This window comes from Fusarium pseudograminearum, chromosome 3 (genome assembly GCF_000303195.2).
Source record: "Fusarium pseudograminearum CS3096 chromosome 3, whole genome shotgun sequence".
NCBI lineage: Eukaryota > Fungi > Ascomycota > Sordariomycetes > Hypocreales > Nectriaceae > Fusarium > Fusarium pseudograminearum.
In genome coordinates this window covers 1872354-1899253 of record NC_031953.1, presented here as the reverse complement: position 1 = coordinate 1899253, position 26900 = coordinate 1872354, and the positions used below count along the sequence as shown (strand labels likewise).

The 26900-nt window shown below is 49.6% G+C and overlaps 7 protein-coding genes across 7 annotated transcripts, besides 2 other annotated features; 4 read left to right on the top strand and 3 right to left on the bottom strand.

Annotated features, from left to right (window-relative positions):
* Window positions 1–130: 130 nt before the first annotated feature.
* FPSE_07161 (uncharacterized protein) lies at window positions 131–1804 on the bottom strand (the record flags this gene model as incomplete). The annotated part of the gene is made up of 3 exons (XM_009260279.1): window positions 131–1081; window positions 1129–1674; window positions 1766–1804. 3 exons carry the CDS (start codon window positions 1802–1804, stop codon window positions 131–133), a joined length of 1536 nt encoding a protein of 511 aa, XP_009258554.1.
* Window positions 1805–2248: 444 nt separating this feature from the next.
* FPSE_07162 (uncharacterized protein) lies at window positions 2249–5108 on the top strand (the record flags this gene model as incomplete). The annotated part of the gene is made up of 2 exons (XM_009260280.1): window positions 2249–4623; window positions 4673–5108. The coding sequence occupies 2 exons, from the start codon at window positions 2249–2251 to the stop codon at window positions 5106–5108; spliced, it is 2811 nt and encodes a 936-aa protein (XP_009258555.1).
* A 1774-nt stretch (window positions 5109–6882) lies between these two features.
* On the top strand, window positions 6883–9620 carry FPSE_07163 (uncharacterized protein; the record flags this gene model as incomplete). The annotated part of the gene is made up of 2 exons (XM_009260281.1): window positions 6883–8477; window positions 8525–9620. 2 exons carry the CDS (start codon window positions 6883–6885, stop codon window positions 9618–9620), a joined length of 2691 nt encoding a protein of 896 aa, XP_009258556.1.
* Window positions 9621–11372: 1752 nt separating this feature from the next.
* Window positions 11373–11399: a microsatellite.
* Window positions 11400–11410: 11 nt separating this feature from the next.
* Window positions 11411–11448: a microsatellite.
* Window positions 11449–13953: 2505 nt separating this feature from the next.
* Window positions 13954–16857, top strand: XlnR (the record flags this gene model as incomplete). The annotated part of the gene is made up of 3 exons (XM_009260282.1): window positions 13954–14299; window positions 14348–16662; window positions 16714–16857. The coding sequence occupies 3 exons, from the start codon at window positions 13954–13956 to the stop codon at window positions 16855–16857; spliced, it is 2805 nt and encodes a 934-aa protein (XP_009258557.1).
* Window positions 16858–18845: 1988 nt separating this feature from the next.
* Window positions 18846–22120, top strand: FPSE_07165 (uncharacterized protein; the record flags this gene model as incomplete). Its single annotated transcript, XM_009260283.1, has 2 exons — window positions 18846–20876; window positions 20942–22120. The coding sequence occupies 2 exons, from the start codon at window positions 18846–18848 to the stop codon at window positions 22118–22120; spliced, it is 3210 nt and encodes a 1069-aa protein (XP_009258558.1).
* Window positions 22121–23062: 942 nt separating this feature from the next.
* FPSE_07166 (uncharacterized protein) lies at window positions 23063–23759 on the bottom strand (the record flags this gene model as incomplete). The annotated part of the gene is made up of 3 exons (XM_009260284.1): window positions 23063–23198; window positions 23252–23505; window positions 23562–23759. The coding sequence occupies 3 exons, from the start codon at window positions 23757–23759 to the stop codon at window positions 23063–23065; spliced, it is 588 nt and encodes a 195-aa protein (XP_009258559.1).
* A 1149-nt stretch (window positions 23760–24908) lies between these two features.
* On the bottom strand, window positions 24909–26403 carry FPSE_07167 (uncharacterized protein; the record flags this gene model as incomplete). Its single annotated transcript, XM_009260285.1, has 2 exons — window positions 24909–26059; window positions 26118–26403. 2 exons carry the CDS (start codon window positions 26401–26403, stop codon window positions 24909–24911), a joined length of 1437 nt encoding a protein of 478 aa, XP_009258560.1.
* Window positions 26404–26900: the final 497 nt, after the last annotated feature.

Sequence of the window (26900 nt, the reverse complement as noted above, 5' to 3'; positions counted from 1 at the left end):
ACATCCGGCTGTCTACCGTATACTCTAAAAGGTGGTATATTACACAGGCACGCCATCTGCCCTGCCAAGACTCTTCCCGAACGTCATTCCGGCATCAAAATTCACTATACCTACATAAATGTTTTTTTGTTTAACCTCGTCCCAAGTACCAGTTATGAGCCAATTGGTTGGTCAAGTAGCTGAAAGGTGTGGGAACCTCGGCCATTCCCTTTCGTGCCACGGGGTGACGGAGGTAAACTGCAGCGCAGATATAGGGGTTGACTTCGAGATAGCGAGGGATGAATGCAAAGGCAGTCATGAATGGGCGAGGGCGCCAGGGGGTAACGTAAGGTTTCGAGTGGTCGATGGGGTTCTCGGCGTCGTTCTTGAGAATATAGACAAGTTTGCGAATTTCCTCGTTGGTCAGATCATGGGTGGCCAGGATGTTCCTGGCCCGATCCCGATCTTCCCTATTTGTGATACCTTCCAAACCTCTCTCGAGGACTTGGTTCTTGAATTCCGACCGTTTGACCTGGACCTCGTTCTTCTTGGTAGCCTTATCATCAGCTGAAGACTCTCCCTCACTTGATGCCTCGGCAGGAGTTGGGTCGGCCTTGCGGAAAGCATCCACGGTACTAAGCTTCTGGATCTGAGACTGGATCTGGTTAATGAGCTCATATGCGTCAAGCTCACGGTCTTCGCGGAGAGACAACAAACGCTGGGCAGTATCTCGGAATAGTCGCAAGTCCTTCTTCTGCTTGGCCGATAGCTGCCTCATGTCGCCCTTTAGAATCTCTCGAGCTGTTACGCGGAGATTCTTGATACGATGCAATTGTACCTCACGCTCGACACGTTTGAGCGAGCCCTTTCCAAGCTTGGCTCCTGCCGCTTCTCCCTCCTTGGCGGCCACAGCGTCGAGAATCTTTGAACGCTTCTTGAGACCTTGTTGCCTGACAGCCTCTTCTTGCTTGTCAAGCAACTCCTTGTCGCGACTTTCCTGTTTCGCGTTGGGCTTCTTTTGCTCTCCGGTTCCGTACAAGACCTTTTCAATATCAACCTGGAACATGTCGCCAGGGTTCAATGCGTACGAAGGGTGAACCATCTGGCAAACGTCAGAACGGTATCGGAAGCGTTTCTTTAATGACAAACCTTTTTGCCGTTGACCTTGACAGCGCCGTGGATGACAAATTGACGAGCTTGTCGTACACTGCTGGCGAACATGGCGCGGAACACTGCCGTGTCCAATCTTCGCTCCAGGGGCGCAAACGTCATTTGCATATAGGGTGTCATATCCTGGAAGTGCTCAGACAGCATCTCGTTCACATCGCCGAAACCACGACTTCGCTGAGCCGGATGAGAGGGAGGGCGGACTGCATCGGTGCCCTTGGGGACTTGGGAGTAGGACTCGGCGGTCACATTGGATGTCGACAAGCCAGAACCACGACCAGCAGCTTGCTCAGAACCATCGTTGGCGGCAAGATACTTGGGAGGAAGATCGACAGCGGATAGAAGTCGTCGTGAAAACAGCCGCACCCACTTCTTCTCGGATACGTGCTCGCCGTGGTAACCTCGGGTTTTGGACTTGGCTGCCCACTTCTGCTGGAAGAATGTCGCTCGACCCTTGACTGGTGGCTCGCGGCCGGTCGCACGGGCAATATTAAACAAGTTATACTTGTTCCATGATTGCCTGAGTTTCTATATCGTGTGTCGGTTAGCTGGGCAAATTTCGCCTGGTGGGGTTCGACCTATCGGCAGCAGGTCAATTGAGAGGAGGGTAGACGCATACCGGCCTGGTGAGACTGTAGTATTTCGTAGGCCGACGCATATTGGCAGATTGAGGCCCACGGTGCTGGGAACTGGCTCGTCGTGGTTATGCTGTTAGAGCCAAATTTTTGGCTTCAATTCAGCCGCCCACCGGATTATCGCAGCTCCGGTCGTGGAGGTTCAAAATGCGATCATCAGGCTGACATAATCATTTTGACGCCAGATAGTGGGGCTTGATTAACTTGCACGGGAAGACGCGACTCAATTAAACACGACGCGTCGCTAACCTGGAGACGCCCTGGAGATTTGCTTTAATCCCACCCTCAACCCTACCATCTCGACAATTTTTCAACGACAATATTTCCCCTTGTTTAGCAGTTGCTGTACCTACTGGGTATCAGAAACGCTGACTCCATAAACCTTAGGGTACAAAAATAAACAGCCTAAATACTATAGTCTAAGTGGCATAAACTGATATACTAGTTTCGTCCCTTATGCTCTCAGCATGCTGTCGGCATCCTCTCCTCCAACGACGAAACGGTCCAAACCCCACGACCACGACCATGCCTCTCCCAAACTCAAACCTCGAGGTCCATTCGTTGTCGAGGACGACGACTCCGATTCCAATTCCGACGATAGCGAAGACCCTACAGACTCTACCCGAACAACAAAGCGTCTAAGGACCGAGGAGCCACCAGAGTCTTCGAACACGACACGGCAAATTCAAGAGCCTGTTAACCTCAGCCATAGACCGATGTTCTCAAATTCCATTTTTAGCAGTTTTGTGCCACAGACATTCACGGCAAAGACTTGCAATGGCAAAGCCAAGACAATTAAGGAACGCAAGACAACATCCGCACCTACATATGAGGCAATGGTTGCAGCTCGATCAAAAACGAAAGAGGGACGAGCGGAGCGAAGCTATTACGGTATCGATGTTCACAACTTGATGAGTGCTGCAGCCGCCGAGATCAAAAATAAAGAGAAAGCCCCAAAAGAGCGTAACGTCCCGGTACGATCGATCGAGCCCCAGGTCCCTGGAGGGAAAAGGCCCAAGCGGACTCTGTTATGGACAGAAAAGTATAGAGCTCGCAACTTCATGGATCTGTGTGGTGATGATGCTACCAACCGGTTTGTCTTACGGTGGTTGAAGAAGTGGGATCCTGTGGTATTTCCAGGAGAATCAAAGTCACAACCAGCTGCAAGACGACCAGGCACTAAGCAACAAGAAGAGGAGGAGAAGCCTCACAGGAAAATTCTTATGCTCACAGGACCCCCAGGATTGGGAAAGACCACGTTGGCGCATGTCTGTGCTCGGCAGGCAGGGTACGAGGTCATGGAGATCAACGCCAGCGACGACCGAAGTCGTGATGTCGTCAAGAATCGTATTCGTACAAGTCTGGGAACGGAAAGCGTCAAGACAGTCAGCAACCGCACAGATGGTAATGGGCCGCAAAAACTGGCCAAACCAGCTTGCGTTATTGTAGATGAAGTGGACGGTGTTGTCTCGGGCTCAGGTGGCTCAGGCGAAGGTGGCTTCGTCAAGGCACTGATAGACCTGGTGCTGTTGGACCAAAAGAATGAGTCGGGCAATGCATCTTCCAACAATTACGGAAACAAGAAAAAAAAGAAGGGCGACGATTTCAGACTCTTGCGCCCACTGATTCTCATTTGCAACGACGTATATGCCCCGGCACTTCGACCACTGCGGCAGTCAAACTTGGCAGAAATTATTCATGTCGGCAAGCCCACCATGGAATCGGTTGTTGCCCGACTAAAATCGGTCTTTGAGAAGGAAGGCATTCCTTGCGACAAAGACGCTTCTCGAAAGCTGTGTGAAGTAGCTTGGGGCATGACAAGCGGTATCGATGCAAAACGAGGAGCTGAGAGCACAGTGGAGGGCGACCTTCGTGGTGTTATGGTGGTTGGCGAATGGGTCGCTGGGCGTTTCAGAGCATCAGCATTGAATGGTACAGCCCGTCTGACTCGACAATGGCTGGAAAGCAATGTACTACAGGATCTTACCAGCGGCGCCGGTGGTGCTCGTGGTCTAGGTCGTGGCGGTGTCAAAGACATCGTTTCCAGACTTTTCCAAGAGGGGGGTGGCTTTCCGAAGCAAGCCATGGACTTTTCACAATCCAAAACGCAGCATGAACAGCCACAGGCTGAGCTTGGCTTTGGAGAGTTCCAGAAAAAACATGCCATGGAAAGACTGCGACAAATGATCGACACAAGCGGCGAAATTAGCCATATCATGACTGAGGTGTTCGCCGAATATCCTAATCGTGACTACAACGATGATCTCTACCTCACAAAACCCTGTCAGGCATACGAATGGCTGCACTTTCACGACACATGCCAATCTCGTCTTTATGCCAGTCAAGAATGGGAGCTAGCACAATATCTCAGTCAACCTGTACTGGCATGTCATCATCTGTTCGCATCTCCCAAACGATATATTCCCAGTACGGGTTACGATCGACGTTGGGGTGGTGACGCGGAAGACGAAGGTCCTCCGTTGCCTTTCTCTGGCCCTCGCGCTGACTACCAAGCTCATGAAGCAGAGCGTCAGAACAGGGCTCAACTTCAGGCAATGCAGGCTCAACTTCCACCTACATTAATGCGCTCGTTCCGCAGTGCCGAAGAGGTGTCTGCAGAGTTTCTCCCATACCTAGCGCGAATCGTGTCCCCAGATGTCAAGCCTGTAGTTGTGGGTGGAAGTCAAGGATCCATAGCTAGTGTGCGTAAAGACACCGAGCGGGCTATGGTCAAGCGCGCCGCTGAAGTCCTTGCTGAAGTCGGCATTGAGTTGCAGAAGGGAAGGATTGAGAGTGATTCGCCGGTAGATCGAAACCCACAATACGTCTACCGTATGGAACCGTAAGTCAACATTTACCTACAAAATGGTCGTAACTAACTTTTACTATAGGGATATCGATATGTTGGCTACATTCGAGACTGGTGCAGCACTGCTCCTACCTTCCGCCGCCCCTACACGCTATGCTGTTCGCCAAGTTCTTGATCAGGAATTGAAGCGAACGCTGATAGAGCGAGAGGCTCTTGCTCGACAGGCTCGATTCCAAGCGGGCAATCTTCCTGGGCACGTTGAGATGATGAACACATACAAACTAATAAATGCGAAGAAGCTTGCGCTCGCAGGCGCAGAGGATGCTACGCTCATTAAGCGCGATTTCTTCGGCCGGGTTATAGAAGCGCGACCCCTTGCTGAAATCACTGGAAGTAGTCCACAGCAAAAAGCGAAGCAGGACGAAAAGGAGCGTAAGGTATGGGTGACGTACCATGAAGGATTGAATAACGCTGTGAGGAAACCTATGTCACTGCAAGAGTTTTCCAGGGGCCTATGAAGAAGGGTCCGTTTAGAATAATGAATTCTCTTATGCTTATGTTACTTGGACTAGGCTTCTAAGACTACTTATTTGTATACCCTAAGACTTGAGAGGCCAACTTTTCTGCTACCCAAGCTGGACTTAATTTAATGGCAGATAACTGCATATTTACGTCTATCAGCCACGATCGTTAGCGAATGATCTAGAATTTTTGCCTTGTTGGTGGCTGGCTCTGCACAAAAGTCTAATTTGATTATTTGGAAATAGAAGTTGATAAACACAACCGGTTGTCTAACTCGCCGGGTGTCACAGAACATCCTAACCTGAGGTCTTAGATAGGCATGCCTAGCATGATAGCACACTGATAAGAACATTATTGATAGCAATCTGCCCAACTGGGTTGCTCTTAGGACGTTGGGAAGCGTTGTACGTACCAGCCTGATAAGGTTCAGAGTACCGTTGACACATTCGATCAAGGTATGCAGGATGAACCCAACGAACGGAATGACAAAAATCTCCAAGTACCATAAGAAACACGGGTGAGAGCTTTCGGTACCACACACTCGGATAAGGTTGCAGCCCAAATCCCGGCCAAGACCCTCTTGATATGCTGTTGTTGACCAATCTGCGGACAACCTGAAGACCTTATCAGAACGGTATGCCTGGTATCTTTTGGTCGGTATCAGAGACCTGGGGCCCCGGACCACTCGTCCCGTCTGCGGGTGATCTAGACTGGTTTTGTAGATCTCGAGCGGAGAATCAAGCAAATGTCGAATGTATACTGTGTTGAGCGTCACCAACTTCCATATGACCGTAGGTGGTGGGTGATTCAAGTGATTATGGGAATATCGATATTTCCATATCTTGCCTTTCTTCATTCCCTTCACATAGCCGGATATAGAGGCTATACCGGAGACGATGTTGGAATAAAGTGGTGGCTCAGACTTACATAACGCCTTTTTCTTAGTCGCTAGAATGCAAAGGAAGGCGGGACCCATCCACATGTTTTTGGTTTCCTGCCTCCACAGCTCCTTGCGCACGCACGTCAGTTCTTCCTTCCAATTGCTTAACCTTACCTTCTTGCCGCTCCTGCCGTTCCACCAGCAATAGGAAACGAAGTACCTGAAGAAGCAACTCTGAGCCAACTTTAGAAGTCGAGACAGAGGCTTGATTAGCAGCCAATTGCATTTACACATCGCGCTCGGCTTTTGGTTGAGCCACAACCTCATCTCACCTCAACTTGACTTGTCCTTCACTTCTCATAGTCTTTTTCACTCCACGTCGCATCGCATTGTATTGCCAATACTCCATTTCGCCTCACTTACCTAGTTGATATATTCGCATTGTCTTCGGCATTCACCTTGAGGTCATCATCAACCCGACAGACAAGACATCCTCCCTTTCCCCCACAAACCAGTCATGACTGTTACCAGATGCTCAATGCCAGAATGAAATAAGCATATGAAGGACTATAAGTTTATGGTGCAACTCTTGGATCATTCTCCAGTTTCTCACCATCGAACCACTGCCGTGTCAATTCGACCAACCGCAGAGGATTGATTTTCGCTTAGCCCAAGCCAAGTCTATCCTTCGTCAATCTTGAAGCACGATTCCGTCCCACACAGTCGACCGGGTGGGCCTGACAACCAACGCAACCTGAGACTTCATCGTATCATATCATATCACGAAATACCAGTATTGATCCTCAGGATTGAGTACTTTAACCCAACCTTTGCATAGTACTTGGCTTGAGTACGCCACCACCCCCAGAATTCGCACGCTCTGCATCAACATGGAAGAGCCGCGTTCAGAAACTACGGCGCAAACCGGACCGCCAACATCAACCCCAAGCGCAACACGCAAAAAGTCACGCAGAGGTGCCGATTCTGCCAGCCAGAAAAGACGATGCGTGAGCACAGCATGTATAGCGTGCCGAAAACGCAAATCGAAATGCGATGGTGCTCTTCCAAGCTGTGCTGCATGCTCGAGCGTATATGGAACTGAGTGCCTTTATGACCCTAACTCGGACCATCGCCGAAAGGGCGTTTACCGTGAAAAGGTTGACAGCATGAAAGCGCGCAATTCCACGTTGCAAATATTAATCGAGGCCATCTTAAATGCTGAAGAGGAGGATGTCTCAAGTATTGTCCAGAGAATCCGTACTTGCAATAGTCTCGACGCAGTTGCTGAAGATATCATCAACCAACAGCAGCACCAGCAGCACCAGCGACAAGCACCACAATTGGCGGCACATTCAGCCGCTGAAGATTCCGATGATTATGATCAATCTAATGAAAATTATACTACCGATCAGCCTGTGCAGGGCGAGAGAGATCTAGCTCGCAAGATGGGCGAACTCAGACTCGAAAATGGCAATGTTCGCTTCATCGGAGGCACCTCTCATCTCATTTATCTGAGTGATCCAACTCACGAGGGAGATTTCGAGCCAAGTTTCGAGGACTATAACACTGGAGAAGACCCTATTACATCCTGGACTCGTGTCACTCAAGACTCCCAGCTTATTACCCATCTAATCAACATGTACTTCAATTGGCACTACCCTTATTTCACAACACTTTCCAAGAAAGTATTCTTTCGAGATTTCTTGAAGGGTAAAGCTGGGATAGGACGGGGCACTGCATACTGTTCCTCTCTCTTGGTCAATGCCATGCTCGCATTGGGTTGCCATTTTACAAGTGTAGCCGGCGCCCACAGTATCCCTGGGGATAGCAGGACAAAGGGCGACCACTTTTTCGCCGAGGCAAAGCGACTGATTGTTGAGAATGACGAATACGAGAAGCCTCGTTTAGTCACTGTTCAAGCATTGGCTCTTATGTCGGTTAGAGAAGCTGGGTGTGCCCGCGAAGCCAAAGGGTGGGTTTATAGCGGAATGAGTTTTCGCATGGCCGAAGACATTGGCCTCAACCTGGATGTGGGCCAGCTCGATAAAGAAAGAATGAGCGATTATGAGATTGATGCCAGACGGATTACTTTCTGGGGATGCTATCTTTTCGACAAGTGCTGGTCTAACTACTTAGGTCGGCTTCCTCAAATACCCAAGAGCTCGTTTAACGTCTCCAAATTCGATGTGTTCCCCGACGAAGACGCAGAAACGTGGTCACCCTATACAGACAATGGATTTGATCAATCGTCTAAGCAGCCGGCACGAACGCGAGCTATTGCTCTTCAAATGTCGAAGCTTTCCGAGATCAGCAGCGATCTGCTGACATTCTTCTATCACCCAAGCAACATTGGCAGGTCCAGTGGGAAGGCCGTGGAACTCAAGAAACTGAGTGAACTGCATCGCCGTCTAGAGGAGTGGCGAAAAGAAATTCCCAAGGAATTTGAGCCCAAAGATGGCCAGTTACCCAACGTGCTTCTCATGCAGTAAGTGCCCCGGTGCCAACGAACCGCAAATGACTGACCTCACATAGCATGTTCTTTCACCTACAATACATACACCTCTTCCGGCCCTTCTTGAAATACTCGCCCACTACTTCGCCTCTTCCGCCCCATGTCTCACCCCGCCGCATCTGTACCGCAAATGCTGGTGCTATCTCAAAACTTCTACGGCTGTACAAGAAACTCTGGAATTTGCGTCAGATTTGCAACATTGCGGTGTACATGGTGCATAGTGCATGTACAATCCATCTGCTAAATCTTCCTGAAAAAACTGCTCGAAGGGATATCACTCATGGAGTCAAGCATCTTGAAGAGATCGCCGAAGACTGGCTCTGTGCCAGAAGAACTCTGAGCATACTGAGCGTCCTCTCTCGGAAATGGAATTGTGAACTTCCTGAGGATGCCGCCTTCGTTCTTCATCGGTCCGACGAAAAATACGGGACATACAGCACTTCTGACGTCCCTTCGCCTCATTCGCAAGCGGGTGCTTCGCCCCTTTCTGATGGTGGTCTGGGACTGAAGTCGATGGGTGAATACAGCCCATTCCCTCAATATGCTCGAACCCAATTGGCCCGACCAATGCAGCAACTTCAGCAGCAACAACCACAGCCCCAGCCTCAACGATCTGTGACGGAAACTATGATGACAAGCTCTCCACTACCGAACAACATTCTTGCTCAGCAGCAGGGTCTGCCTATGAACAGAGGCAATGGGGGCTTTGGTTCCGAGTCTGTGGGTGGATGGGATTCTGTCCCTGTTACATCATCAATGCCATCGTACCAGCCGGCATTCGCGCCCATAAACCGCAACAGTATGGCAAGCGCCGGCACAGGCGTTCCGCCTGTCAGCAATCCGTCAACATCCAACCGGGGGATGAGGATGGATGGCCAAGAATGGTTCTTGAACGACAGCGCAAGGTGGCATCAGAGCTTTGAGGCCTGGCAGATGGCCAACAACGGACAGGACAATTCCGTCTTCATGTTTGGCGATAGCGGCAATCAAGACACACCCAACACCAATGCAGACGGGAACGCTAGTATGCAAGCCGACACCAACGATCAGATAGCCGCGCTGGACGGATTAGGGGCGTCGTTGTCCCGAGGTGGATGGCTACCAGGTTTAGATTAAGGGGTTTAGGAACTTACATTTCTCCTTTGGATAGTGACACATAGATGAATAGCGGCTTGAATTAATACTTTCTAGAAGAAATAACTAGATGGGCCCGGAGCTGGTTGCGGGAACGATACAGCATGGTTTCAGTGGCACGTACTGGTTCAATTTACTGTACAATCTCGGCTTTATGTGGATGGTATAATAGAGTTCAAGCAAGGCAGTGGTAATACAAGGATGCGAGTAATATCCGGCTCAGCTCTCCGTAATTCAGCTGGATTCTCCGCATTTACCGACCTGAGATTCAGGCAGTTACAGGTAAATTGGTTGTTAGTTATAGAAGAGACTGCCATGATGTCGAGTGAAGGACAGAGGCTGTCACACGATAAAATGCATGCTTCGATAAACAAGCTTCAAACCTGACACGCACGGCATCAAAGGTTGGGTAAGAAGCTCCACGTGGTATCCGGGAACTAGGGACGACAGAGCTGCTGCAATGTGAGATTGGGCATTCAAAGATGGTGTCAAGCAAATTATCGGTGGAGGGAACTGGCAGTCTTTGTAACCGTGAGGTCAGCATCTCAAGTCAACAAGCAGGGGGAGCTGCATGGAAGCGTAGATGGGACGAGTGTGGGGGAATCGGGCCGGGCGTCCGTTTCACTGTCGGCGCCACAGCAAGCCATTCCGGTAGTGGACGTCATGAGGGGGAGTACAAACTAAATCTAAGTCTGAGTCTAAGTCTGAGTCTGAATCTGGCAATAAGTCTCAGTATGGAGGAAGTTGGGAGATTTTTCCATGAACGATTGGCGATGCAGATTGACTACTAGTATGTTAATTATTCTTCACCGATGTATCAAGTAAATTGCACCGTAGGGTCTAGCGGCTCAACACAAGATACCAGGGCATAGCAGGGCACGACAGGGCACAGAGTTAAGGATCGAGAACAACGGCTGGCAAAGCGGCCGTTCATGTCCCGGTCAGAAGCAAACCCTGTCATGGTTCTGTCCGTATGAAGTAGAGAATAAACCTATCGCAACCAGAATTATGTTGGAGCCTGGGTGGCATACAGTACATTTCCTGGGGCCAAGTCTAATCCGCGCTTCCGGTGCAGGTTATGACAGGGCTACGGACAATATGATTGGTGCGCAAATGCGGCCACAAATGCCGGAGTAATTACAGGCCACCAGCAATATAGGTGGTCTAGGTCTGGCATTGGAGATGACGGCGGCTGGACGGCGACGGTTACACAGAAGTTTCTGGGAATGAAAGGCGAATGTGGAAAAGACCGATATTTGAGACAGTGATGAAGACAGTGCAATCTCTTCAAGTCCCAGTACCTGGTTTCAAACCTGGCAACTTGAGATACCCAATTCGAGGTGTCCATTCCCGCGGGACATGAAGGAAGCAGATTGAGTTAATAAGCTCATGCAGCAAACGTGTAATGTACCTAATTCCAATTAGCTCAACCATGTCTCTCGTACTTTCCATGATACATTAGCAGGTACTTTAGTACTGAGGTTGGGCTCGATCTTGAAGATTGGGGGACAAAGAACCCCCAAGAACCTAAACTAGCAACCGTTAAGGAAGGCGCATTGTTAATTAATCACCTGGGGTTCATTACGATTGCCCGATATGCAGTAGCCAAGTACGTTGGTTGGTTTCCTTCTCGACGACTCCATCATGTTTGCATTTGCATTTGCATTTGCATTTGCATCTACATTTACATTTACACTCACATTCATATCCACACTTTTTCTATCACACACATTACATGACATGGCACGGCATGGCATGGCACATGGCGCGCGCACACACGCACGCACACAGACACACAGACACACACACAGACGCGCAGGGGGGGTGGGAGGGCAACATGAAAATCAATCCTTACTTTAGTGTCTGGACCATGAAAATCCGGGGAATTGACAACAATAGGAAAGTCCCAAGACTTTGTCTGTCTGTCTTTCTCTCTATCCACACCTCCCGTTCCTTGCTTCACCCACTTAGTGGATGCAGGATGCCGTGCAATGCAGTACAGGACAGGACAGGACGGTGCGTCTACGGCGGATCCATCCTTCTAGCTACTACCTATTCTTTCTGTTGTGGCTACCCGCTTGCGGAACGGATCGCAGGCCCTGGAAACGAAGCCCCGACGATCCTTCATCCTCCTTCGCCGTGCCGTTCGAGTCGAGTAAGCTACAGTATGAAGCTTGGCGGTGTCTGATCTGATTCTCAAACGACGATGGTTCTGTTGGTAGTGTCAACTAACTATGGTACTCAGTGCTGCACAGACAGTATTTACTGTTGCCGTTCTGATCTGCCGTTCATCAAAGCTTCTTATTTCACCTCCGCAGCAACTCGCCTAACAACGTCAAGCCTCGGTTAGGCATAGGCCGAACCTCATTGAGCCTCAGGATTGGCGGCCACGCGGTTGACGCCACTGCTATGTAGATCCAACGACCGTCAACCCCCCCCTTCAGAGACTCCATGACAGAATTGAGTCAAAGACAAGATCATCAATAACTTCACCAATTTCCAACAAAGGCAATGAATCGTTGTTCGCACGTCAGCACCTGCCAGAGCATGGTAGATTGCACTACAGCTCTTTGCCTAGAACGGCACCGTAGTAATCATCCATCCAATTGATGCATGGGCAATAAGATGAGATCCTGGGGGATGGCTGCCACCTTCTCTGCTCGACTGGACTCAACCATCTGGCCCAGGCCAGTCGTCCAGTCTCATCGTTCATGACAATTTCCCCAGGTTCACTCCGCTCTTTGTTCGTCTGTCTGGCTAGAACCACTCACTGGGTCGGTCACCATGGGGTTCGTTAGCCTTGACACGGTTGAAATAAAAGGAACATGTCTCGAACGAACATGGACACCCCAGCTTTGCTATGACTGTCATTAATTCTTTTCGGAACAAGCTACCGACAAGGTACGGTAGAGTAGCAGAGCAAGTGGCACCAGAGAACCCCAGTCCAGTAGCCCAGCACCCCATGGCACAAATCCTCCACCTCTTACACCTCTCCACATCTGTTAATCAACCCACCTTCGGCGGGACCTCGCTGCTAACTAACTTAAACTAGGTCTTCACTTCCCCGTACGGAGTACTAAGCGAACCATTTGGCATGCCGCAACTTCTTGGGGCATGATGGGCCTAAGCAAAAGCGCTTCCCCATTCTTGCTTGCTTGTCTTGTCGAACTCGGTCCTAGCCCGACTTTTCAGTCACGAGTAGCAACAAGTTACTTGTGGATGGGGTTTGCCTTCTCCAGAAAAACCACAGGGTTCCGTTTTCCTTGACCTTCCTTTTTGTACCGTCAATTTTTTTAATTGACCTTTGTCGATGGTCAAGATTATTCTCAGATACCCATATTGCTTCCCCCAGATCTTTGTGGACGCCTCCTTGTTCTCAAATTTTTAAATTCGACTCTCAAGATCCTGGGTTATACCACATTACCATAAACTCAGATTCACTTGACAACTTCCCTCCAGGATCCACTTATCAGTCAATCAAATCAGTCAGTACACATTCTGGTCTGACATGATTTGACTTGGGTCTCTTTAAAAACAAGCTCAAGTCGGCGAATCAAGACATGAAGCATTCGTTCTATTCTCTCTTACCTCTTATATAGGTACTTGCTGTGCCAAACCCATTACAACAAAAACAAGGTCGATCTTTCCCTGATACTCTTCCACTCTTCATTGAGCACCGGGCTAGATCAGGAAGTGTACTCGATATAACCGCAAATCGAATCGAATCTGGTAATTAGCTATTTAGCCGGTGCCTTGACACCAGCTCAAGCTCCAACGGCAAGGGTCTTGTAAGTATGGATGGTTTCTTTTGGCTCCTTCACATCAACTCTGTTACCGTCTTCTCGAGTCCATCTGCACTCTCCCTGCCAAGTGCCTACTCACTTCTTACACGGGGACACCCTACCCTCTATACGAACAAGGCACTGCCCAGGAAACCCTGTGCTCATCACTCCCTATAATGCAAAGGTGTCAGATGCCTTGTCAATCCCTCAGCGGTCCCCGCTCCCCGACAAATTTGCCCCCCCTGATAGTAACACGCGTTGATCTTGCTCTGTTCCGATACCTCTACAACCCGCCTGCAGCCGTCATCAGACTCAAACCCCTGTTTACTTATATCCAGCACTTCCCCATAAACTGATTTGAGTTCTACCTGCAGTAAGCTAATCTGACCATGTTTATCAGAGAAGCTGCCCCCGTCATCTCAAAGAGAGGGGAATAGCTTGCAACAATTCGACCACAGCTGTCTCAGTCCACAATTATCTTGTTATCCTAACAGCTTCCGCGCACGCTGCGGTATAGCCTGAGTACCGACAAGATGTTGTCCAATCCACTTCAACGTTTCTCTCCCTACCAGAACGCCGCCTCATCCAACATTTCACCTGATGGGAACGTCCAGCAAGGCACAATGCAGAACGGCGGCCTGGACTCGCTCCAGAATCATCAATATCCGATTCAACCACTTTCACAAGCTGTGCCCCTTTCAAACGGCCACTTTGAGAGGGCTGCCGCTCAAGTAAAGAATCGACAACATCCTTATGGAATTCACCCACGCAGCTCGAGCACTTCTGGACCCATTAGGAGACGAATTAGTCGAGCCTGCGATCAGTGTAACCAGCTTCGAACAAAATGTGATGGCCAGCACCCCTGCGCGCACTGTATTGGTAGGTTTTGATGTCGAGACGTCAATGTCCTGTTTCTGACTTGTGTAGAATTCGGCCTGGGGTGCGAGTACATTCGCGAAAGGAAAAAGAGGGGAAAGGCGTCACGGAAAGAACTAGCCCAACAGGCTGCGGCTCAGGCTGCAGCAGGTGGCACAGGCCAGAACATGGACGATTCTCTATCAGAGAACGGCCAGACCAGCAGCAAAGGCCTCGACTCTTCGAATATGGGACTGGAGCAACAATCGAATGAACGACATCCGAGTACGAGCAGCAAATCGAGTCGAGATCCAGGCGAAGATGTAATGCGACATACCCAAGGCCTCGAGGGTCTCGATCATCTTGGCAACATAAGCGAACAACCCCATCTTGGCCGGTCTTCCTTGGATGGTGAACACATGGAAAACAACGGAGGTCTCGACCTGAACGGCTTCAATAGTATGCCACATGCGTACGACTCACAGAGCTTGGATGGTCCCGTCCTGAACGGTCAATCATACGCTCCCAACGGGCGAGGTAACATGCCTGGTTACGCCGAATTCCCATATACGATGCAGGCTCAAAGTCCGCCCAACTTCAACAACAACTCTGCTTTCCGTATGGGAAACAGCCCACTAGGATATGCTATGGGCAAGGGAACATCTCCTGGATGGGGTATCTCCATGACTTCACCACCAGGCCAATATCAAACACAGGCCCCTCCCCCCAACTTCAACAACTCAAAACTGCGATATCCCGTCCTTGAGCCCATAATCCCATACCTCAACAACATAATTCCTATTCCTCTAGCTTGCGACCTGGTCGATCTCTACTTTGCGTCTTCCTCCTCGGCGCAAATGCACCCAATGTCACCCTATGTCTTAGGCTTCGTCCTTCGAAAACGATACTTCCTCGACCAGACAAGGCCGAGACCATGCCAGCCAGCCCTCTTGGCAAGCATGCTGTGGGTTGCTGCACAGACAAGCGACGCTCCTTTCCTCGCCAGTACACCTTCAGCGCGTGCCAAGACGTGCCAGAAGCTACTAGAGCTCACAGTCTACCTCCTACGACCTCTCATCCACACAGCCCCAAGTGATGCGCCCAGCCCTGTTGCTGATGGTGTTGCTCTTGGCGGTCTCGGCGTGGCCATGCCTGGATCAATTAGCATGGAAGCCACGAGTGGCGAGTCGGGCCCTTTCGGTGCAGCCGGAAGCCTCGACGATGTGATTACATACATTCATTTGGCGGTTGTTGTTTCTGCTAGCGAATACAAGGGAGCTAGTATGCGCTGGTGGACTGCTGCTTGGGGTCTTGCTCGTGAGCTGAAGCTGGGCCGCGAGCTTCCTCCTGGACCTTCACCTGCGGCCCAAGAGGCCATGGACACTGACGGCGCTGAGGATGCTGAAGGCGGCATCAGTGGTAACGGATATGTAGGCGAGGAGGAGCGTGAGGAGCGACGCCGGATATGGTGGCTTCTATATATTGTCGACAGGCATCTGGCGCTCTGCTACAACCGCCCCCTATTCCTCCTTGACATCGAATGTCAGGGTCTGTTACAGCCCATGGATGATGCATATTGGCAGAGCGGGGAGTTTCTTAACAACACAAACTCAACCACGGACCCCAATCTTCTAGGAACAAGTCCAGAGGGGTACAGGACTGATCACCCGCATCCCCATGGTCCTCAGTACGAGTGTCGTGGCCATAGTATTTTCGGCTATTTCCTGCCTCTGATGACCATCTTGGGCGAGATCGTTGACTTGCATCACGCAAAGAACCATCCTCGTTTCGGTACTTCGTTCCGTCAGAGTCATGAGTGGAATGCTCAGACCGCCGAGATTACTCGACATCTCGAGATATATGAACAGAGTTTGCAATCTTTCGAGCGTAAGAATTTGCCTCGACAGGTTGAGGATAGAGCCGACGTTGCAAATGAGGGTAACGGAGTTCCTGAGACCAATACACCATCAGTCCACTCTGTGCATACCAATGCGTCAAACCGACTTACAGAGAGCAATATTCAGACTCGCATTGTTATTGCTTATGGAACTCATGTAATGCACGTGTTACATATCCTTCTCTCTGGCAAGTGGGATCCTATTAACCTGTTGGATGATGAAGACTTGTGGATTTCTTCCCAAGGGTTCATCACTTCAACGAGCCATGCTGTTGCGGCAGCCGAGGCCATTAACCTGATACTTGAATTCGATCCTGGTCTGGAATTCATGCCGTTCTTCTTCGGTATCTATCTCCTCCAGGGGTCGTTCCTACTGTTGCTCATCGCGGATAAGCTCCAGTCGGAGGCGTCGCCCAGCGTGGCAAAGGCATGCGAGACAATCGTGCGGGCTCACGAAGCATGCGTAGTGACTCTAAGTACAGAATATCAGGTTAGTTCTTTGAACGTTCAAGCTTTCTTGCAGTAACTAACAGGTTCATAGCGAAAATTCAGCAAGGTCATGCGCAGTGCTCTTGCCCAAGTTCGAGGTCGTGTACCCGAAGATCTTGGCGAGCAACAGCAACGGCGAAGAGAACTTCTGGCGGTGTATCGGTGGACAAAGGACGGGACTGGTTTGGCACTGTGAGCAGGGCTCTCTAGTCATGGTTAGGGAATGAATGGAAACGAAAAGGGCAAGGAGAAAAGGAACAACATACTTGGGGCGTCTTGGGAGGGACATTCGCTTTTCTTTTTCCTTGGATAGGAATAACGGCCTTAATGGACTCGAGATTCAGCTCGAGTATGGGAGCGGCAAGGGTGCTTTTAGATACCATGAAGCGAACAGCGATGCCAGTTATCGAAAAGCCAAGTCTTTTGGCGAATGAAAAATTCAACTCTATTTAATTTCTAGACGGCTTGTCTTTGTTGATTCGAGTGGTCGGTGTCGGCTTTGGTGTAGTGACAAGTCAAGTCTATGAAGAAGAGGGTATTAGTAAAGCTTGACAAAGTACTGTTCAGGGGAATCGAGTCTTTGTAAATGTTCAGACAAAGGAATTGTGTCGAGCTTGGTCGGGCGTGTTCAGTATTCGTGTCTTGCTGAACACGCCCGCGGCAGCCAATTGTGTCGACAAAGCAATGTCTCTCCTCCGATTCCAACTTGTCTCTCTTCGTAATACTGTTGCTTGAACTTTCTTTCCTTCTCGCATCCTCAACATGTGCGTTGACGGGCGGCTTCAACGGTAACCCCTATTTGATCGAGTCAGCCGACAGCATCCACGATCCACGATACAACATCACAACTTACGCGAATACCATCCCGTCCCTCTCCTCTACGAGGCGTATTTCCTTTGTCCAAATACGAAACGTTTCAACGGTTTGAAACCGTCCCGCAAAGTTTGCCCACGACAAAAGTCTAATCCAACGTTAGCGACGGTGATGCGAGTCGGCTGAAACGAATAGCAGTAGAAAGCGGTCGATCTTAGGGATACTCTGAAGGTAGTTTGAGACCAAAAAAGAAGCTTTGTAGGCTGGTGGTGAAGATGGCGGCCGAGTTGGTGTAGGAGGGAGGGAGAAGACGTGGGCAAAACAAATAAAGATGCATTACTTACAGCTATCTTTTCTTCCTGCTACATTGTCAGAAGTATAAGAAGATTAAGAGGAAGATGAAATGGTGATTGTGGAAATGCTTTCTCGCTTGTGTTGTTGCTGTTGCATGCCCTGCTTCGTGCACCCTCGCGAGTAACCACATCATGTTATTTCCGCATGACAAGGGATTTAGCTGTGTCGTACCGTTTAGTATTTCAACTAGACGTGGGGAATGGAGGCTCTTTTCTTTTTTCCTGGTGGGTGCGTGCTTTATTTCAACGTCGAATGCCCAGACTCCACCACCACCGTCTTCAACGTAGCTCGATGGACATTGCACCAACTTGCAAAATACCATACAGTCTTGATGTCTACACTAAATACAATACCTAACAAGTATTATTCTATCGGTTCCTGTAGTAATCGAGTGATGTCTTGTTCACGTGGACTACCAAACATAATAAAAGGCATTGGCATCAGATGGTCGATATCTCGCCTGTCTGGCTCAGTACATCTGCATTTCGTCACGCTCCGGTCCTCGAGACGCGTTTTTTCTTTCTTATCAGTGACTAACACGTCCGTACGCGTGATGCTATTCCAAAAAGCTGAGGCCAAGCATATGGGGGGGGGGACAATCAGTAAGGCAGTGCCCGTAGCAATATCAGTAGACGCCCCCATGCTGTCCTGGAACTCGAAGATTTCCCTGGAGTAATTGCACAATCAGGGACATAGTATAGCACACGTCCATCCTCTGTTAGCGGAGGCTCTTCTACCATTTTTTTCTGATTCACTAGGCCGGTTTGTTGTTGTGATCTCTTGGTCTGCCTGCTCCACCCACCCTTTTCTTCTTCTTCCCTCCAACTCCTCCTCTTCGTCATCCCCCTACACCTTTGCAGCTCATCACAGCTCGCGTCAAGGCATTTTACCCTTTCCCTATCTCCTCAGAAGACACTGTATCACTGCACCTTCGTCATTTATTCTCTGAATCACATACTACACCTTGCACCCTCCCCTATTTATATCGCCGTGTTGTCGCGCGCCCCTGGTGACAAGATGTCAACCACAAACGCCCCTACGAAACCTGCTCGTCGCCGTCCTGGTCGGCCTAGAAAGCAGCAACACCCTCAAGCCTCTGTTACACCTCCAAGTGCACCAGACCAAGCTTATCCTTCAACCGCTACCCAACTCTCTGACGCACCTCCCCAGCGTACTACAGAGCCTCTGAACTCACCCTATCCTCAAATTTACCCTAACTTCCCTTTTTCGTTTTATACCGACAGCTCAGGATCTGGTGATCCCTTTACAGACAGTAACACCGGCCCTGGATTCGACTACACGGGCGATCTTGAGAACACAAACCTAGATCTTACCCAGGGTTTCCCTGCTTTGGGCCTTTCTACTGCGCTGAGATCTCTTTCTTCTGCACTTGACACCACACCCATCGATCCCCAGCTATCTGCCGTTGGCACCCAGTTCTCGACCTCTACTGAAACTGCACCTTCCCAGCCCCAGGCTAACCCTACAACCGACGCCGCCTTGTCTTCCACATCGCAGGCCACTACCCAAGAGCATCGTCAGCCCACGATTGAAGAGGAGGTCTTGGCTCTATCCGCCGCCATTGTAGGTGAATCAAGCCAATCTACAACTCCAGCCCAGTCTACTGCTATCCCTGAGGGTCCCTCAGAGCAAGCTCCTCCAGCTACAAGCAAGCGTGCGCCAAAGGCACCACCAAAGCAACCTCGGAAGCGAAAGGCTGATCAATTCGACGGTCAGTCTACTTCTGGGCCAGCTACCAAGAAGCAAGCCACTGAAGCGGCCAAGGAGAAGTCCAACGAGGCTCCCAAAGCGCAGCCCAAGAACCCTCGCAAGCGAAAGGCCGACCAAGTTGACGGTCAATCTGTTACGGCGCCAGCTGCGAAGAAGACAGCTACTGAGAAGTCCAAGGAGGCATCCAAGGAACAGTCGAAGGAGACATCCGAGGAACAGTCTCAAGATACATCCAAGGAACAGTCAAAGGAGACATCCCAGGAGACACCTAAGGAACAGTCCCAAGCAGACTCTTCGGACAACCCAGAACCTCAATTCCGCACCTCATTTGAGGAGGACAGAAGTAACCGACTCTCGCGTTGGGCACATTCATTTGCCGAGACTGTTGCAAAGAATCAATTTGACGCCCTTGATTACCTAGAGATCTTTCAGCCCGATACTGCCGCGCAGCAAGCCGCCTCACAGGAAGCCGCCTCACAGCAGCCCGCTGAAGATCAGCCCGCCGTAGACCAACCTGCCGGAGACAACGCTACCGGAAAGAAGCCTGCCAGAAAGAAGTCGGCCGGAAAGAAGTCTGCCGAGAACCAGTCTGCCGAGAACCAACCTTCCGGAGACCAACCTGCCGGAGAACCAGCGGCCAATATGCAGGCTAACGAGCAACCTCAAGGCGCACCTAACCCCAATGAGCAGCCTGTAGATCCCGCCATCAAATCTCCAGGGCACTACGCCGAAAAAGAGGCCCGACGCTGCATCAAGGTTGGCGGCATTAATTTTCAACGTGCGGGTTTGGGACTACCCCATGGGCTTGGTGCAGACGAGAACAACCGTCGAGTTTCGTTCCTCGAAGCGGAACTCAAACTTCAAAAGGGCAGAGCCCCTATCTTGCCCCCTTCTCAACTTGCACAACCTGACCCGAAGCCTTTCACCCCAAAGGCATATCAAGTACCTGACAACGTCACCGATCCTCGTGTTATCGAGTTCTTTTCCCAGAAGAACATCGACCTGTGTACCAAGAATAAACAAGTGGACCTCGAACGGAACAATCAAGCGGCTAAGGGCACGCGGTCCCGCCGTGAAGAGGCTCTTGAAGCGCACCGCGAACTTGCAAACAACATGGCCATTGAACTCAACTGGTGGCGCCTCAAGGCCATTGCGAATGGTGCTGACTTCAGAGAATGGGATGTTGTACCCCCGACTGTCAAGAAATGCATGTTGAACGAGATGGATGAGAGAGTAAAAAAGCTGGAAGAAGCCGCGGCAAAGACAGCTAAGAAGAACAAGTCAGCCGCTCATTCCGCTAGAACGAAGAAGAACTCGGTAAGTCAAAAGTCTTCTTAAGTCAACTTAACAGATAAGAAACATTACTAACACCCTGTCTTTAGCGCCTGTCCAAGGAGGATGAGGCCCGAAAGAAGCAAGAGGTTCAGGAAGTTATCGCTGCTTTTGCTGCCAAAGACTGGGCTGCGATAAAGAAGATGTCGGATCCTGAATACAAAGCAAAGATTCCGAGAGCTCCTCGTAACACTGCCGCCAGTCGCAGGAATAGAGCAAGTGTCGCTGATGAAGATACTGAAACTAGCACCGCTGCCAACGCGACTGAGGCTGACACTACCGAGAACGTGGCAGAAACTGCCAACACTGGTGTTGCCACCACCATGGCTACGGACGACATGCCTCCTGGCACCTTACCTTCTGATGACATGGCTACTGGCAACATGCCCTCCGACAACATGCCTGTTGATAACATGGAGCTCGGCGGCACGGAGTTTGGCAGCATGGATTTTGACAATCCTTCTTATAACATGCCGACAAACATGCCTGAGATTCCTGAGATGCCTTCTACCGACATGACTTCTGACAACACACTTGGTTTTGGTAACGTTTCTTCATTCAACGCCGGCGTTGCGCCTGCTCAGTTCAACGCGACTCCTGACCCTATGTATGGCGGCGTCCCCGTTGAACATCCTACCTACATTAACCCCCAAAACAATGCTTTCGGAAATGCCCACACTCAACATCAGCAATCCTCTGATCTTCCTCGGGGAACCAATGACTATCATGAGCTAAGACGACAGGCTTCCAACGTCACCATGCTTGATGCTCAGTCCGATCCGTTTCAGTCAATCGACCCTAACATGGGTGGAACGATGAACGAAACTTCCCCCTATTGGGAGACTCCCAACGCTCCTCCTGATCATGGCGCACTTCCTCCCAACATAGACCCCGGCCTTCTAGGTCCTATGGGAGATGAAAGCACTCTTCCTCCTAACAATATGAGCCACAACATCCATGGTCCTCTGGGAGATCCTAGTCTTCACCTACCTAACGACATCGGTCAGAGCTCGGAGGGTCTCACAAACAGTGTCCCTTGGTACAGTGAAGAAGACGCCCTTGTCAGAGCGTTCCTTCCCAGCCTTTCGAGAAACGCGAATCAGAACAAGTCGGCCACCAACGATAAGGAGACCACTGATCAAGTTGACACCAATGCTAACACCTCCTCAAAGTACCCCGACCCTGACGAGGACTTTAACTTTTCTCGATACATTAACTTCTCCCCCTAATTGGGTTCCGACATACTTACACACACCTTGGGCTTTTGCCACATATCGGCAAACCATTACGATGATATCGCGACCATCTGAAAGGTCCAACCTACTTGTTTTTATTGTATGAACGATCTCAAAAGTTGTTTGCTTGATTTCGCTGCTTTTATTTGCACTTCTGTCCTTTTCATGCATCTCATTTTGAGCTTTCGGAAAACGCTATCGCACTCTTAATTCACTACACGCTATGGCTGGCGATACTGCCCAAAAGCCCATTATCAACGAGGCAAAGCGAGTTTCCCTCAGCCACATCAACGTTCAGTCTTCTGCATTTATATCGGCGTCACGGACATCGCATGAAACGTATCAGGACATATACTCGCCACTCATGCCGGAAATGGATTGATTTTATCACACATGGCAAAAGGCGTTCAGGAAGAGCTCTCACTAGCATGAGCACTAATAGCTTGCAAAGAAAGGAAGAGCATGATTTTTTTTTTGGCGTGCATTACGCTCGGCGTTGAGGATGCCCTGCCCTCAATGGAAGGAGAGCTGTTGGCCATAAAGGCCGGACGTCAATTGACCTGCGACGGAAAAGCGGTTGGTGTTCAGGATGACATTATTTGCAGTCTCAGGGTAGACTTTGACAAAACGGTCTAAGGGATTGAATCGCACATTGAGGATTGAATCATCGCCTCCGGAACCACCATAGGAAATGGGGTTTGTATAGAGTCTTGTATGGTATTAGAAGTCTAGAAAGAAGAAGTAACTTAGATGTTCACCGAGACACTGGTAACCTTCACAGACATAGAAGATACAGCACATAAAATCATTCGCGTGCCTCTTCTGCTATGTGTCTAGATGTACTTGAACTCCAACTCTGATCCATCGCATCACGGGTATAACCAACTCGACATTTCTCATTCCAACATAACCAAGCATGTTTCCTCTGGTGATTTTTTAGGCAGTGACCGTAGTTTCAGGCTTGGGCTCGGCTGTCTCTGGATCATTCCTGGGTCTCTGCACAAAGGTTGAACCTGTAGGATCAGCCACGCAAGCTTTGACGAAGAAGACAGTAGTGACAATGGTGAGGATCCTGAGCGTAACCATTAGTAAGTGTCACATTGTTGTAAAAGTCCAAAAGCTTACCAAGTAACAGCGCCGAGAGCGACAGCAGCAGCCATCGAACCACCCCACGCATCAAGCTCACTCACACGACTGATGTAGTAGCTGTTGTACAAATGGTAAAAGTCAGCTGTCCACGCAGCAGCCCATGTCCAAGCGGCCAGCCAGAGGATCGATGATATAACGAGTGTACCGAAGAAGATGGAACGGATATACAGCTGAGGAGCGAAGAATTCGGCGGCGAGCATGCATCCTAGGATGATCCATGTGAAGATTGCCTAGATGGCGTGAGTTGGGTGTTTTGTGGGATATTGGCAAGAGGAAAGACGCTTACGCTGAAGATGATCAAGCCAGCTGGACCACTACCGCCGTAGTAACGAGCCCAGCTACTGATGAGGGAAATGTTGTATGCTGCAGCGATGAGGGCGCCTAGGGACATGGCGATAGTTGCACCGCGAACAATGGTGAGCCACATGGGCATCTTTGGGACGCCTTTGGCTGTGAGGCCCATGCTGGGAGTCGTAGTAGCCATATTTTTTTGGGTGTAGATAGGACAAGCACTGTAAGTATCTAAAATAGGTATATCAGTATACAGATACAACAAACTGGGCGATATCACAAGAACACTTACTTGTAGTATGACGAATAAATCAATCGCTTAATCACATTTCCCAACCCGGGAGGGGAAGAGGGCCATGGTCTCTATTAAGTAGCAGTCTTCTCCACTCCCTCCTCTTGTCAAGCTGTCAAAAACAAGCATGAATTAATCGGTAGTTGCAACACAGATGCGGTCACAGGTACAGGCACAAACAGGGCTGAAAGGAGGTGTTCCACCCTTGTTGGTGTGATTCAGACGAGCAGATGCGCCACGCACCGCTAAGAACAACGTCCTTGCAGTTACGAATATCTCTTATTGGACTGAAGCTTCAGCTATGGCCGGGGTTGTTGGGTATTGACTCCTCACGTACAGAGACACGTAGATCGTCTATGCTAACGTTGGTTAGAAACTTGAGGAGTCCTTTAGCCAAGGCATACCCTAAACTTGGCAGCGCTAAATGAACCACATGACTTTGGGGATATTGGTAGATGAGGGGGAAATATATTCAAGCGGTTTCTTGTAAAAGAGATTACCTTATTTTTAGTATGCTCGTCTGTTCATGTGAGGGTCTCTGCATCTGTTACACTGCCAGCGGTTAAGGAACCAGTCATACAAACGTGTAATGTGCCTTTGCCCTGCAGTTTTGATTGTGCCCTGTCATGTTTCACTCGTGTAGATCATTACAGGGGTTTATCGTATGCCACTATTCCCTGCACCTTTGTTTCACTGTACGAATGTCAGAGTTGAAATTGTATACATGAATATGTCCTGTTCAGCATCTTCGTTATTTGTTACAATAATCAATTTATATAGACATTAAAGTGAGACAATCCAATATATACTGTCAAGCCATTTAGTCTTGGCTCATGAGGATGGTCTGAGATTTACATGAAACATGTTGACGTGTCTATCTGCCACTGTAACTCGGTATGAAACAAATTATGTAGAATAGCATGAATATTAAATTAGGTACATACTTTGAGAAAAAGATGTACCTTCTATAGACAATGTTAGATCGTCAAACTTGCTGTCATTAATTATTCCTCCTCGGCCCATTTGCTTTACTATGCCTTCGTAGGCACTTTACTTCCTCGCATGCACCATTCTTCCCCTCACCCAAACTTGCTTGACGTTTCGATCATCTCCGTTAAACAACCACTTGGCGATCTTCTCCTCCCAAGTCTCCCACCCAAATATGTTGACGTTGCCATCTTCCTCTGCGATGCCATCCATATCAACACCTCCGAGCCGAATTAACTGCGCATCCCATTCCATCCCCTCCTCGAACCCGCCGACTCTGTCTTCAAGCCCAACCACTTGTGCGCCACCACGAGTCGCGAGATACAGGACCTCTTCAACAGTCAACTTGTTCCGTTCCTTTTCTTCTTGCAGTCCCATGGCGACGTGTCGACTGACGAGAGCTGCTTGTCGTGCTGCTTCGAGAACAGAAGGGCTGTAACCGCCGCTCATATCCGTACCAAGGCCAACAGTGATATCCTGATCCCAAAGCCAGCGTACTCGAGCAGATCCACTAGTAAGAGAGCTGTTGCTGCATGGACAATGCGAGATCTTGCTTCCTCGCTTTGCTATTAACTTGGCCTCCTCGTCCGTCAAATGCACAGCATGCGCCAGAATCGTCCGTGAAGTCAAAAGACCGCATTCATCGTAAAGTTGCGTATATGACTCTGACTCCGGAAACAGCTCCGCAACCAGTTCAATCTCCCCTTCGTTCTCGGAAACGTGCGTCTGCACAGGAAGATCTAGCTCCTTCTGAATCTTTGCCAGCCCCTTCATCGACTCGCTCGAGCAAGTCGGTGCAAAGCGCGGCGTCAACACAGGTGAAACCAACTTGAACCCTGGATCAATCTTTTGCACGTGCTGAATCGTCTGCCTTGTCTTTTCCAGACCTTCTTCGACGCTCTCATCACGGTAGTAGCTGGGGCACATGTCCGGGTTGTCCATGCACACACGGCCTACGAGGGCTCTTTGTCCGATTTCTAGACAAAGATCCGCAAGCAGATTTGTCGCCGCCACGTCGATTGTTGCATAGTAAGCCGCCGTTGTTGTTCCGTGAGATAGCGTTCGTCGCACACATGAACCATATACTCGACGCGCCTTGTTCAAGTCTTTGAGACTGGACTCGAGAGGAAATGTGTACTTTTCCAGCCAGTCCAAAAGTGTTGTCTTTCCAAATATGCCCACATTTGGGTACTGAGATGCATGAACATGGGAATCTAAGGTTTGTTAGTGTATGCTTTGTAAAAAGGCTCTCTATACGGGCAGGGTACTCACCGACAAAGCCGGGGAAGAAGAACTCGCCAGGCTTAGCGATATGAACATCCACTTCACTCAGTTCCCAGCCCAGTAATTCTCTAAGTCTGAGCCCAAGTTGACCTCGGTCGCAACCCTCATTGTCAACTTTGATAATTTTACCCTCTCCATCAACACAGACGATGCTATCATGATGATAGTTGAGTTCTTTCGGGTCTTTGCTGGAGATGAATGTCCCGAAAAAGACCTTCTTCTTTGAGTTTGCCATGCGTGGAGTTCCTGTGTTTTGATCACTTAAAAGGCGCATTATTGTGTTGATGAGTGATAGATGGATTGATAGATGTAGTGATTGAGTGAGAGAGATAGATGATGTAATATCTCAAAGAGTAGAAGAGGAGAAACAAACAAAGGGTCAGGAAAAAAGAAGCAAGAACCCAAAAGCACAAAACCTCTCTTTTGACTTCGCTGCTACAGGCTTATATACCTATTCATCAACACATGGATTTGGCTTAGACCCGTTGACCGATATATCTATCTCCTTGTCGGCGACCAATGCGGACTTTGGCTCCGTGATAGGCCACCTCCACCTCTTGTCCGTCTCCGGCTGTCGCCGGCAGCCGAACCAATTTATTGGCATGCAAACGGAAGTCAGTGGAGTCAAAAGATACTTTCATTGCCGAGGCATCTTCAGCTAAACATCAAGTACCACCTGTCCAGCTCGGCAATTATTCCCGTCATCAGCTTCAATCGTGTCACGAAACCAGTATCACAAAGGTCACACAAGGAATGGATAGCATAGGCAGA